The sequence below is a fragment of the Opisthorchis viverrini genome (genome assembly GCF_000715545.1).
Source record: "Opisthorchis viverrini unplaced genomic scaffold opera_v5_203, whole genome shotgun sequence".
NCBI lineage: Eukaryota > Metazoa > Platyhelminthes > Trematoda > Opisthorchiida > Opisthorchiidae > Opisthorchis > Opisthorchis viverrini.
In genome coordinates this window covers 260312-273423 of record NW_008751859.1, presented here as the reverse complement: position 1 = coordinate 273423, position 13112 = coordinate 260312, and the positions used below count along the sequence as shown (strand labels likewise).

The 13112-nt window shown below is 44.7% G+C and overlaps 1 protein-coding gene across 1 annotated transcript in view; it reads right to left on the bottom strand.

Moving 5' to 3' along the window:
* The window catches only part of T265_08126 (hypothetical protein), a gene marked incomplete at both ends in the record, with an annotated part of 43934 nt that extends 31179 nt beyond the window's left edge, over positions 1-12755 (bottom strand). Inside the window, 8 exons of the mRNA XM_009173839.1 lie at positions 826-963; positions 2599-2757; positions 9904-10056; positions 10315-10421; positions 12133-12361; positions 12410-12501; positions 12545-12642; positions 12682-12755. Of these exons, the coding sequence (XP_009172103.1) occupies positions 826-963; positions 2599-2757; positions 9904-10056; positions 10315-10421; positions 12133-12361; positions 12410-12501; positions 12545-12642; positions 12682-12755 (1050 nt within the window). The remainder of the gene's footprint in view (positions 1-825; positions 964-2598; positions 2758-9903; positions 10057-10314; positions 10422-12132; positions 12362-12409; positions 12502-12544; positions 12643-12681) is intronic.
* Positions 12756-13112: the final 357 nt, after the last annotated feature.

Genomic DNA, 13112 nt, shown 5'->3' with positions numbered 1-13112 from the left:
GGCCAGGAGACTGTGTTCGTCAGACCTCTAACCATTGACCAACCTGGTATGAGAGACTCTGTGAGTGTCGCGCGGACACCCCCTAGTATAGCTCAATGGGTCGCCGAGGTACACAAACCGCCACACCACGATAAGGTCCAGTCTCTTCGTGACGGGTCCCACACCAGCAGCTGCATCATTCTAACCGTACATCCTGGTAGTGAGAACTTTCGACGCCAATACTGAAGTAGGGTGGTTAAGTAATATGAGCTGAAAGTACTATTTTAAAGGACGTAAGAAATAATCGAGGATCGCATAACGGCTCTGGAACCATACATAACCCTGTTACAGATATACTACTTACTAATGAATAGTAGCCAACCAGTGTGTTATTGGGGAGCGCAGTGGTGCGTAGCGGTGGGTTAGCGGCACAACCACTAAGCCACCGTTACTCACCACCACGCTCCCCAAAAACGCACTGATTATGTCATCTCGAGTGGTGGTGAAACGTTTGCAATCAAATTGCCCAGCTCAGCGAACAAGCCGACGACCATCTACGCTACCTGAGCTACCAGCATTTTCCTCTATAGAAATAGCAGCCCACGTTTCTCGCAATGACAGAAAAGCGTAGAAAAAGTCGGTATTCAGCAAATGCGATAACAACAGCTGAAAGGCTTGTTTGATTTTGAACTGCCTCATTTCAAGGCGTAAAAAAAGCCAAGATAATCCTATCTACTTGATTCAGAAAAATCATTCAGTCCAAGATAGCCACCAAATTGCCCATGTGTTTAATTCGGAGGAAATTTAGGAAACATTTTAACAATGATGACCATCATCACAACTCACTCTGGAGAGAAACGATTTGACAAAATCCACTTCTTCCGGGTCTGCCCCGGCGAATATTTCAGTTAGAGTGAGCAACGATTCCTCGTGAATAACATCGGAAAGACTGACGGAATTTTTTCGGTGATGGGCAGTTGGAGACTGTAACAGCGGAACGAAATAGAGGATCGGTAGACCCGATTACCAGGTGAAAAACAATGCAAAGATAAAAACTCCTGAAAGACACATTTTGTTTAAATTACGTTAATCTTATCACTGTGTCTCTCTCCCAGGTAAAAACCATCCTGTTATCTCCAAGTGTCTACCGACCGACACCGACAGCGACCCGAATTCGCTAGGTCCGGGAGCTGGGTGTCAGAAAATTGGCAGCTCGGACAAGTTTAACGACAGTTGATCAACTGATCAGTTCCCAAGCTCATTGAAAAGATCAACAACCATTTGACCCACGAACAGCAACTGGATCAAACTTGTGCAGCTGGGTGTCAGAAAATTGGCAGCTCGGATAAGTTTAACGACAGTTGATCAACTGGTCAGTTCCCAAGCTCATTGAATAGATCAACAACCATTTGACCAACGAACAGTAACAGGATCAAACTTGTGTGGTCAATAATGGATGAAGTAACCGAGCGAAAATAATTGGGACGTAACTGAAATAGTTGTGAAGCCTTTTAAAAAGCAGCCGAGACGACTGGACGTTTCTTTCGGGATGGTCCAGAGGAAGAAGGTTGACCGAAACATGAGCGCCATCAAAGATGCTGAGAGAACCCCCTGTATTCATGATATCGCTGAGCCAGGAACAAGGTGTATGTGCAGAAACACGAAATGATAACTTCCAAAATCCCCAGGTTAGGCATAATTCATTGATCCTCAGCCATATGACAATGAACACTTATTAGTGGGCACCAGAGACGTCGAATCACATACAACCAGCTCCCTCCTGAATGTCAACCTCATGATCCGAGAGTTGCAAGCCGCTATGCGCAAAACACACGGCATCATACGCTGATTGTACGATAAGGCTTTTGTTGGAAAAGAATGCGCGAATACAATCCTGTGTCTCTGAGTGGTCGTTGGAAGAAACCAGGCTCAGGTGCAATCACATCACATTTGGCCGAAACCATTCATGTCATCGACAAAGACCAATCCTTCGCTACCATATACCGAGTACCTCCGAAACGATCACGACTGGTGCGATCCATACAACGGTCGATCACAGAAGCTTTTTGGAATCCGACTGCTGGACCCGCAAGTTTGCATCTAAAAGAAACTTTTGTCACATCTGTACTTCAAATCCGGTCCCACAAGCCTGTCTGACAATTACTTGGTTCGGTGGACCATTGACCTACCCCTTATTCGGCCCCCCTTTCCTTTGATTCCTATTTCACTTAAGTGTATGTACCCCCGATTCTAACCTTTTTCGAGTAATCTCTGGTACCATATGAATTTGCGATGTATTAGCCAAGAGGACCAATTACAGAAAGCAAGCTTTGTTCGCTACCTTCGTTCTTCTCGCACCACTTTAAATAAACGAGCAGTTGGAATTTGGCATAAAAGTATATTCGCAATGCGATGCGTCCATATTGAGCATACCAAATCCACTCAGTCTAAAATCTCCGGATGCCTAAGGACAGAGAGAACTTGATAAACGGAATACAAACTAAATAAGGTGAACGCAGGCATCGAGCGAAAACCGGAAGCCACGAAAGAAAGCAGGGATAATGGCCGTGGCGCAACTGGAGTATACATTCAGGCATCCAGTACGAAGTCTCAACTTACCGTCAAGGTTGGTATCATGCCTGCGTTATGCAGCGAGGCTTCTTCCGAGTGAAGAGTTCTGATCGCCTGTAAAATGCGACGACGCCACTGTGAGCGTTCGATTTTGTCTTGGTCTATTTGTGCTGTCAGGTCGGTAACAAATTTTTCTGATCCAAGTTTCTGTCAGAAAAAAAAACAAACAGAAAAACGGAAGACATTTAGACAATCGAGAAGAAAGGTCTGCAGATAGAAACCTGCACTGAGAGAGGTCTGAAGCACAAGTGAGATGTCCACTGCGAAAAGGCAGTCAAACTGTGTATAACTTGTTTTCTTTGCAAAGTTCGATCTGTTCAATATCAGTTCGACGCCAAGCTTTCATTTCCACACCTGAAATTTTATTACCGGGAAGATGGGAGTGATCCTGTATCCAAAACTGTGTGCTAGCTGCATCGTAAAGGAAGAAACTTAAACTCGATAGGAAAAACATAAATAATCGTCCGGATATAAGACCCATTTCGGTGCCTAGCTGACATATCATACGAAAGAGGAACAAGGCTGCCCGAGGCTAGACAGGAGAAGTTAAAATGTGTATTAACCCTAATGCTCTTCATAAGCAGAAAACGCACGATAAAAGAGATGTTCTTTGTTTTACCTCACTGACGAAGGTCACGTTTCAACCACTAAGCCATCTCTAGCTCAACGGGTTACCAATTTGGAATGACTCATATTCTCACAAACGAGTGGCGAAGTTGAGCCGAACTAACTCAAAACGATAGCAACGCCAAGGATTCATAACTGGAAGTGAGGGGTGAAGTACTGCGTTCAGTCCAATAAGGAACAGCGGTGCTTTTATAAACAGGGTTTCTGGTGTACGAAACTAAGCCAACGCTTCGTGAGAGGGTCTTGGGAAGACAGTTTCGTAGTGGCAGAAAAAGAATCGTTAAATATCATTCAGAGGTTTGAATAAGTTTTGGTGTGCTAATCGATCAACCTTCATAAAAGAGAATGAGGAGATATGACAGCTTCCAATGAACGATCTGATGACCAAAAAAGTCGACTCTCAAAGGTCCATAAAAACCGCGAAAATAATAACAACCGTTCAGCTGTAGCACCCTTTCGGTGCCTAGCTGCCATGCCACACGAAGGAGGCACGAGGGCTGGGATATTGCCAGGTCGCCCAACCCTAGACGGGGCAAGTCGAGAAGCAGAGGTCGGGTTCGAACCACGGACCTTCTGGTCAGTAAATTCGCGCCCCAACTACTTGGTCCATTCCGCCTCCCATAAAAACCGCATGCAAGCAATACAATATAATGGGTTAAGCAACGGGGAGAATGAGGTTTAAGTATGAAGAGCCCAATTTTAGAAATGCGTCTCCTACATGATCATATCTGAGGAAAACTGAAATTCACCTGCAGTAAGGTGTCCGAGTGAGCTGAGTGGTTAAGGTGCGAGCTTACTGACCGGAAGGTCCGTGGTTCAAACCCATCCTCCGCATCTCGACTGCTCCTGTCTAGGCCTGGACAACCTGGCAGTATCTCAGACCCCATGCTTCCTTTAGGTGGCATGACCGCTAGGAACCGGATGGGTTACAGGTGAACTATTGTTATTTATTAAGGAATAATCATTGATGCAACGGTCAGTGGCAGATCCGAGAGCTGTAGTGGTAATCCATGCATGTCGGTATCAAGATGCCTTCGTATGGTCAAAGTTCGGTCATTGTTAAGGTTCTTGGAAGATATAGTAAGTCATTGGACCCTGTCTTCAAGATCCCTCAAGAACTAATGCGTCAGGTAAGTGGCAGGTAATAAGCAAACTGATAGACCTGTAAAGTTGTCTGATGAGGGTTGCCTCCGTCACTTTAAGACGAAAGTGGTAATTGATGGGACCACTAACATAAGTTGGGCTCCGCATGTGAAAGAAATAAGCCTTTCAACTGAATCTCTCGTTTATGATATTCTACAACTGAATGTGCTGCACACGGGTCGCCTCATGTTTCAGTTGACACGATGTTCGAGATATCGCAGTATGATGATGAGCCCCAAGAAGGGCGAAACCGGTCATGGGCTGTCGGAGACTTTTCAGCAACCTCGAGAGTATTTCCTTTCATGCATCACTTCTTTCCCCTACACAAACCAGCGGTCTGAAAACCCGCTCTAACTGTCGGGGTGTATCCTCCGACTCGTCACTTGATGGCTATTACCAAAGCAAATGGCTTACCGCTTGCGTCCGGCTTGCGCGATCATTCAGGTTGCATCATTCTTACAGGGTTCGCTGACTATGGGTCCCTATAGCATTTAAACCACTTTGGGAGTAACGAAAAGAACGAAAAATATTGGTCTGAGTGGAATCATGACGCTCCCCACTACCCATCGAAGATGTGACTAATTAAGAACACGATCAAAAAGATGAAAGATGGGAACGAAAAATTCTGCTGCACGATTCCCCAAAACCGAACGAGACAAGTGTATTGCAGCCTTTTTTAGTTTCTTCTATATATCAATGATGGATACTGTGGCAGATGTGTATCCATGTCCTCTGGCGTATTTGTACCCCAACTACTGCGGTTTTGTCCCAGCAACAGACAAGTAGTTTCGCTGATCGATGGCCCCATAAAAACCTTCCTCTGTGCCCTTTTCTGATCCAACAGTTTGGATTGTCCTCCAAATTTGCTCGATTGTCCCATGTGCTGCAGCACAAATTGCTCCAAGAAGCCATTCTCCACCAACGTTTTTGAAACGAGGAACACTTCTGCATCTACGGTGACGTCGGTATATATTCGACAAGCCTTACTGGCTTCGTTTCTCTCGTATTTTATCAAACAACTGAAACTGTGGTCAGACCGCGGGGGTTTCCGGCATAGTCGCATCTGAAGACTGTCGTTCTGTTTTCGCATGAGCGCGGCACCCAGAAAGTTAACATTAACACCATTCCCTTCTTCTGCGATAAACTACAGCGCCATATGCATCAGATTAAAATTTTGAAGTAGTCCCTCAACTGTAGCGTGCAAATAATGAGTCCTAAGGTATCACATCATATGATATAACATTATCAGATCGTTTACAGAAGGGCTACTGTGAAATTACTGTGACTGACAGATGTTCAACTCTACCCATGAGTAAATCAGCTAAAACCCGGTCTAACAGGAGTGGCCAGATATGAGTACGGTTGCTACCTTATGTCTGCAAGTGTACATGACTGGATGATTGCAGAATATGGGCGAGATGGACCAAGTGGTTAGAGCGCGAATTTACTGACCGGAAGGTCCGTGGCCTCTCGACTTCCCCTGTCTAGGCTTGGGCAACCTGGCAGTATCCCAGCCCTCGTGCTTCCTTCGGGTGGTCACGCAGCTAGGCCCCGGAAGGGTGTTGCAGCTGAACGATTATTATTTATTATTCGATTGCTGAATATGTAGTCGAGGCTAGTCTGACCTCGAGTTTGGAAACCCAGTGTTTAGCAAGAGAACTTGTTTGAGGACTATTCGATTGCTGAATATGTAGTCGAGACTAGTCTGACCAGTGTTTAGCAAGAGAACTTGTTTGAGGAAAGATCCCTGGGATTGATCATGAATACCGCAGACCAAAGAGCAACACAAATTGTTTGAAGGAACATCAGCGAATTTTCTAAGTTCTTCCACATAAGAACGAAGGTAGCGAACAAAGTCCACTTTATGCGATTGATCTTCCTGGCCGATAAATCATAAATCTGTACGATACACGGAGGGGATTACGTGTAGCGCTATAAAAACCACGGGCCCATGTTGAGAAATGTGAAGGGAATCGATAACAAGGGTCAATGGGTCAGAGTCAGCCGGATTACGTCATTGCCCAACAAGTTAGTGGGACAAAATTGTTCGTAGGTCAGCTCAAGTTCAAAGGTCATACATGTTTTTTGACCGCAGATATGTAGGTTAATCGACCGGATTCGGATGGCCTCTGAAGTCAGTAATAGACTGAATCGTACCAGTATTGATCGGACGATGGGCAAACACCATGAATTTAGTCTAATAACGGAACCCACACAGCATGGTAAAGTATTGACCAACTCCTCAAGTGATGACTTCTCAGAAGGGGGTTTGGTACGTATAGTGAAGTTATCCTTCCTGTGAACTGTTTATCGATTCATGGTGATTGGGGAGATTGGGTAATACTTAGAAGTTTAGTTCTCTACCGCGTATGTCGCCAGTTATGCTGAAAAGCCGAGAAGCACTGTAGGGTTGATGAAGAGCGGACGGCGTTAAGTACCTTCAAACAGGTGGACACCATAGTGATTATAAAGGCGAATAAGGAAAGGGCCACCGTCGACATGAACGAGTGATTATCTACGGAAGCCAAGCAGCTTTTAGCTGAGGGCCTTTACCGGAAGATCGATAATGGGAGAGTTGCATCTATACTTAATACGAGTAAAGTTGAAGTTGGTAGATATTCGCGGTCCGCGATAAAACACTGAGGGCAAGGCAAGTGGTACCGAGCCGCGAATTTGCGGCCTACCAAAAAGCAGATGCGCCTGTAAGACCGACAGTAGACGGAATAGTTTCCCCACCTCATGAGCTGGCCAGGTGCTTGGCAAGAATTTTTCAAACCTTTCACCGGGAGATCTAGTACCTATATTAAGATTAAACATATATTAATATTGCATACACATTGAGCATATTATGACTAAACAAAGCATCGGGTTTCCACGTGGAACCAAATGACACACTTGTGTGTTTCAGTTGAGAGAGCACCTCTCGGTGAATAGAACCAGCAACTGTTTACGCAAAATCAAATATGACAAGTGCACAAGACAGACAACCAGAGAAATTCACATCAAAATCGGCGAGAACAAAGGAAAGATAAACAGGCCGTCGAGAAATGAATGTGAATACTGAGCAGTACTGAAATACTCAGCTAGACACTGGAGACAAAACAGATTTTGAAAACGTTGAAGCTTTGAGATGGGGGCCAAGAAGTGACGACAGGGACGATGGAGATGCCCAAACATCCCACGTAGAAAATAGCGAAATACACTCATTTGCGAGAGACTCACCCGGAACCCAGAGGGCGTAAAAACTTTCAAGCGCTAGAGAAACGGCCTTAGATCAGTCGATTTGACAAACCCAGAGGGCGTAAAACTTTCAAGCGCTAGAGAAACGGCCTTAGATCAGTCGATTTGACAGTGGAAGTGTTTGAGTATCAGCGAAGAAGTCATCAATAAAAGTACCTTCGATAAACTAATCACTTGACTTGTTTAACAAACCCTTCTGGAACGATGACTTCTCAATCGGTTCTAAAGTTTTTCCTAAGAAAGAGTGAGTTTTATTATTCCTAACATCGTTTTTTTTCAGAGAATCCATTGTATCCTCAGGGACTTGCACTAGCCCACTATTCGACTGATCGATTTCAAACAATTTCAAACCTCTAAGTAGGGGGTTGTGAGTGCCCTAATTTGAAGTGCCAAACCAAATAAGATAACCGCATCAATGTGAGGCAGGCTTCAGCCGATCAAAGCTCTCTACTGAAGAAAGAAAAGAGACAAAGCAGGGTTGGCACAAATAAAACCGAACCTATTCTCATTTGCCCCATGGTTGCAATACACGTCATGAAAATACTTTGAGAACACACACGTTCTTCATCATAACTTCATTCCCTGTGGATGGAATCGAACGATTTTGGATCAGCAGCTGACGGATGCCGTCAGAAACCAATCTAAGGATTCACATCACAAACGAGAGATTCACCTGGGTTCCAGTAACAGTCTCTCACAAAACGAAATTAGTTTTCAAATGAGTGTATTTCACAAGAATGATGTTTTGATTAACCGGTGTCGCATCGTCTCGAAACCCTCGTAAATCACGCGGACATATTCCTTATTGACTACTGACTAACGTTTTTACATTTCTGTTTCACCAGCCATTTGAGAGGTATGAGATACTGCGTTACTCGGTTGCAGTGTTCCAACCTCTGTTCCACTCATGGTAGCGAGTTCCAACGTTGAGTATGAATGCACATATCAGGGTCTCATTAAATATTTATAAGTGCCAATGTTCTGATTTCGATAACTGAGAAGTGAAGGTGCCATGTCCGTAATCGTTCCACACGTGTGGTTTATAGAAGTGCGCGTTCTTTCGATCTCCATCACCGACTCCGGGTGTCATCAGGCTAAGTCTGACATGAGACCATTTCCAACCGATGGGTTTATCCTGTAGCTTAGATTACCGCGCCTTTACGAGTATTCTGACATACTGATACTAGGCTCCTTGCTCTTTGGAGTGTGAGGTACTCGCATGTAAACTGAAAAGTTTTTCAGCTCACTAAATGAACAAGTTAATACAATACCAAAGTTTTATTGAGACCGTAAACCCAGATTTTTGGATACTTAACGTTACCAGTCGTTGTCATGAGTGGACAGGAGGCTGAGATATTCTGGCAGGAAAACAAAGTGCTTCACTCCTCTCACAGAGTCAAGAGTTGGTTCGCGATCCATCGTTTGTAGTCAAGTTGTCGTACCGGTCTATATCCGATTTAGACCCTATCAAATACACTTGCCCAGTGAGGGTACGCAGGTTCAAACGTATAGGATCCCTAAAATGAGTCAATGTCCGTCCAAAAACACGTATATAACATCCTAAAAAGTTTGGATAGGCGGTCTGCAGAGGCTTCGAGACCAAGTGGCCGGAAAACGTTATCATAGTATCTCTGTACGACACGTGTTGTGGGGCGATCCCAAAACTTTTGTCCTTTTAGGTCAGCTGATCAGAACAATATTCTTGCAAATTCTGAGATCGAATTCTGATAGGATCCCAGTTCCTTCTATCTGGGCTTGGGCAACCTGGCAGTATCCCATGCCTCGTCCTTCCTTCAGGTGGCATGGCAGCTAGGCACCGAAAGAGTATTACAGCTGAACGATTACCTTTACCTGTCCACAGAGAGCAGAGTTATGTTTAAAGCCATAATTGTATTGCGGCGTTAGGAGACAATGAGAGGTGCACCTGCTTCCTGACAACTTTTCATAGTCTGTTGTAAAATGTGAGAAATTTGCATTCCAACCCCAACAGGCGACGGAGTCTGAGTAGTATGCGGAAAGAACAAAAACGGATTGGGACGACTAGTGAATTGAATAAAATTTGTGATTTCTCATGGTTACACAGTAAGTCATGTTTTACGTTCCATCCTGTGCGCTTCCCTTCCCTTCACCTAAGGAAGGGAGTTTTTTTAACCCCCTAGGGCATTCGTGTTTGCGAGTGATAAGTGTACCATTACGGTAGACAGATGAGCATAACATAGCGTTAAATCGCGAAGGGATAGATAGAATTCTGTACAGAAGTTGAATCGGAACTGCAAGGCTCACCGATCCATGGGAACACATTGTCGAGTTCGAAAGTGAATTGTCTTCATTCCGTTTGGGAAGGTCCACAACGGACGAAGACGCGCCCAGTTGAGTGAGCTCTTCGTGGTGGACCAGACGATCTTGAGATACTCCCCGTACGACAGGAGAATCCGTCTGTGTGTGGAGAACGTAAACAGAATTACGAGAATGTGGTGATGTCGCCCAATTGTGTTTCAAATGAGGACGATGACCCAAAGACTGAAAGTCAACAAAGTAGTCCCTCTCGTCCAAAGAGCGGGATCGTGCTCAGTGGTGAGTACATTTTCGCTCGCAAAAGAACAAACAAATCCATATTCTTTTCCATTGTTTGGAAAAGGAAAAACTCAGGAACAACCGACACAAAATAGAACAGTGACATATGGATGAACTCACAAACGAAAGCTCGGTGGTAAGGGAAATCAACTGTCCAGGAGTACGGTAGTATTCGAGTGGGACAGAAGCGACGGAGGGCGTGTTCAGGACGTCGCTAGCCCGAATGGCTGTTGGAACGGACAATAGAAAATTGTGAAAAGGTAATTTACATGGGATGCAAGAAATTCACAAATCGAAACAGACGGTACAGACTCCAAGACACAAACTGCGGGTACAAAAGAACCATAACTCAGGATCGACTCTCGATGGCTGGATCGCGACAACATGGTTCTAACAATCACGACCAATCTCAGCAAGGTGTACGAAAGATGAAACGAATGAATTATCGGGTGGAAAAATTCTAGTAGCTAGCACGCGTGTGATATTGTATTTCGTATCGCATGTCTGAAAGGTTCCACTTCGGTAGACCCGAAATGAGTCCCCTCAGGAGATGGACCGCTCCTCTAGTCAATGACAGTTCTTCCCGTTAGTCATGATCTGCTGTTACTCACAATCGAGAAACCTACGTGGAAATGCTCATTCCACCGGTGGAGGTCCTGATATAGCCGCATTTCATAAAGGATGCAGTTCGAAACAGGAACTAATCTAACAGTGTCCGCTCAGGAGGTTGAAGTTCCAGTGTTTAAAATCCTTCCCAGAACGATGCACTCACCAGTAAGAAGCATGGCCCCTAACGTGCATCTTACTGAGGACGGCCGAGTTCACATATCAACAGACTGGCTACTTGGGGCTCCCCAGCAGATGTGCAAAGGAGTGTCATTAAAACAGTGGTGGTATGCTTGCACGTTTCGAAGGAGATTCCGGGACAGGTTCTCCTGGGACGAAACAGCTTTTCAACCTACGGACTCAGAAGGAATTTCACCAAAACACAAACCAACTGTCATCAAAACCTCATCGTAATTCCATCATATACAAGTAGAAATTTATGGAGCCATCAAAGCTTGACATTTCCTAATTATGGGCTTTTGCTATTCCTCAAACTCGTCATCAACAAAACAAAAAGGCGATTCTGTGCAAAGATCACCTTAGGTTAAGGGTACGGTGGAAGACAGATCATATGAATCGTCATGACAGGTCGTAAATAAGCTGTGTTCAGTCTGTGAAAGCGAACTTGGTGAACAAGTGACCTTAATGTCGAGAAGAACGATAAGGTTTCATTGTTTACGGAGCGCTGATTGGGCGGCTGTCCCAAAGTGCAACAGTTTTAGCCTACATAGCAGCTCACCTTGCCGTAGCCGTAAAATTTACATCAGCCATTTTTTTTACCAAAGTCTACGGGATGGCACTACCTACCATACAGTATCTTACAATGTGAAACGGTCACTGTGATGTGACGCAGGCGAAGCGTCACATCGAAGCGTCTTACTAACATCGAGCTAGTTCACTCAGTGCCTAAGGTATTGATTCACCGCGAAAGATGAATGATGGCTTCATAATGTATGGAGTTCTTCGTGGCAATACCGCGCACTGAAGCGAGTTCATACCCAGTGAATTGAAGAATGTCATCCTATAAAGTATCACAGGACCGTCGTAAAAACAACGCTGAATAATCTGTCTAAATCCAAAATTACTCCGTTCTTTACATATATATGTATATATTGTTGTTACCCCTTTGGAGAAACCGTTTCAATCACCCGTCCCAAAGCTGCAAATCGGCTTACTGTTTCTCGGTTCCTACTTTTTCGACCTACCGGCTTCCCATGACAGTCCACTGAAATCGACTATCTTAGGGCACGAGGCGATCGTTTTTATGGACCCGTTTGCAGGAACGGTAAGAAAGAAGCAAAACTATAAGAGCATGAAAAATCAATGTCTTACGGTGATTCCAGGATAAAGTGGATAGGCCGAAATCGGTCAATTTCAAATGACCAGCGGCAGTTATGAGAATATTGTCTGGTTTTAGGTCACGATGAATGATCCCATGTGCATGCAGATATTCCAAAGCAATACTGATTTCCACCGTGTAGATTGCTGCGTGTTGATCCTTGAGGTAGCCCAAAACAAGAAGCAAAGTCTTCAGGTCTCCGCCAATCAAATATTCCATGACCTACAATGCGCGGGGTGGGGACTAGGAAAAAACTAGCCATCGACTCACCAGGTAAATGTGACTGGTTGTCTGTAAGGAGTAATACAAGTGAACAATATAGGGACACTTGCTAACAGCCAAAGCGTTACGTTCGGCAGTAACTCGGAGGAGGATAGAGATTTTAAATCACAACAAGATGAGTACCTTTGTCGACCAGGTTTTTTCGCTTCATCTCCTCCTTGGAGACAATCTTGATGGCAAAAAGTTTGGTCCCACCCTCTTTTCTCGCCAAAAACACTTTTCTACAGGGATGGGGATGAGGATACAACTACGTTGATTACCCGAAGGCACCTCTGCTTATCGGTTTTAACAGCTGAAAATCCTGGATCGACGGTGCCTTGGTGGGTGCCTCCATCTACTCTGCACAAATTACGTAGGTGGTGAGTGTCTGTAGTTCCGCATAAATCGGCTGGAAGAAAAAATAAACAGTTTCTGTGAGGAGTGATGCCAGAGGATTTCCAGTGAGAACCTACACCACTTTCAAAAGTCTCTCAGCCGTCGATATACACACACATAGTGTGGTTGCACAGTCGCAGGAAGTTGACAGTATGGCTGATTGTGAGCCTTGAATGCTTCACAGAAAACCTATCATGGATCGCAGGGTCTTGAATGCTTCACAGAAAACCTATCATGGCTTCTTCACCGTCTATGTGAGATCGCGGCCGGACAATATAGGAAGAGGGGCAGAAGTCTGTTTCAATAGATATTCCTC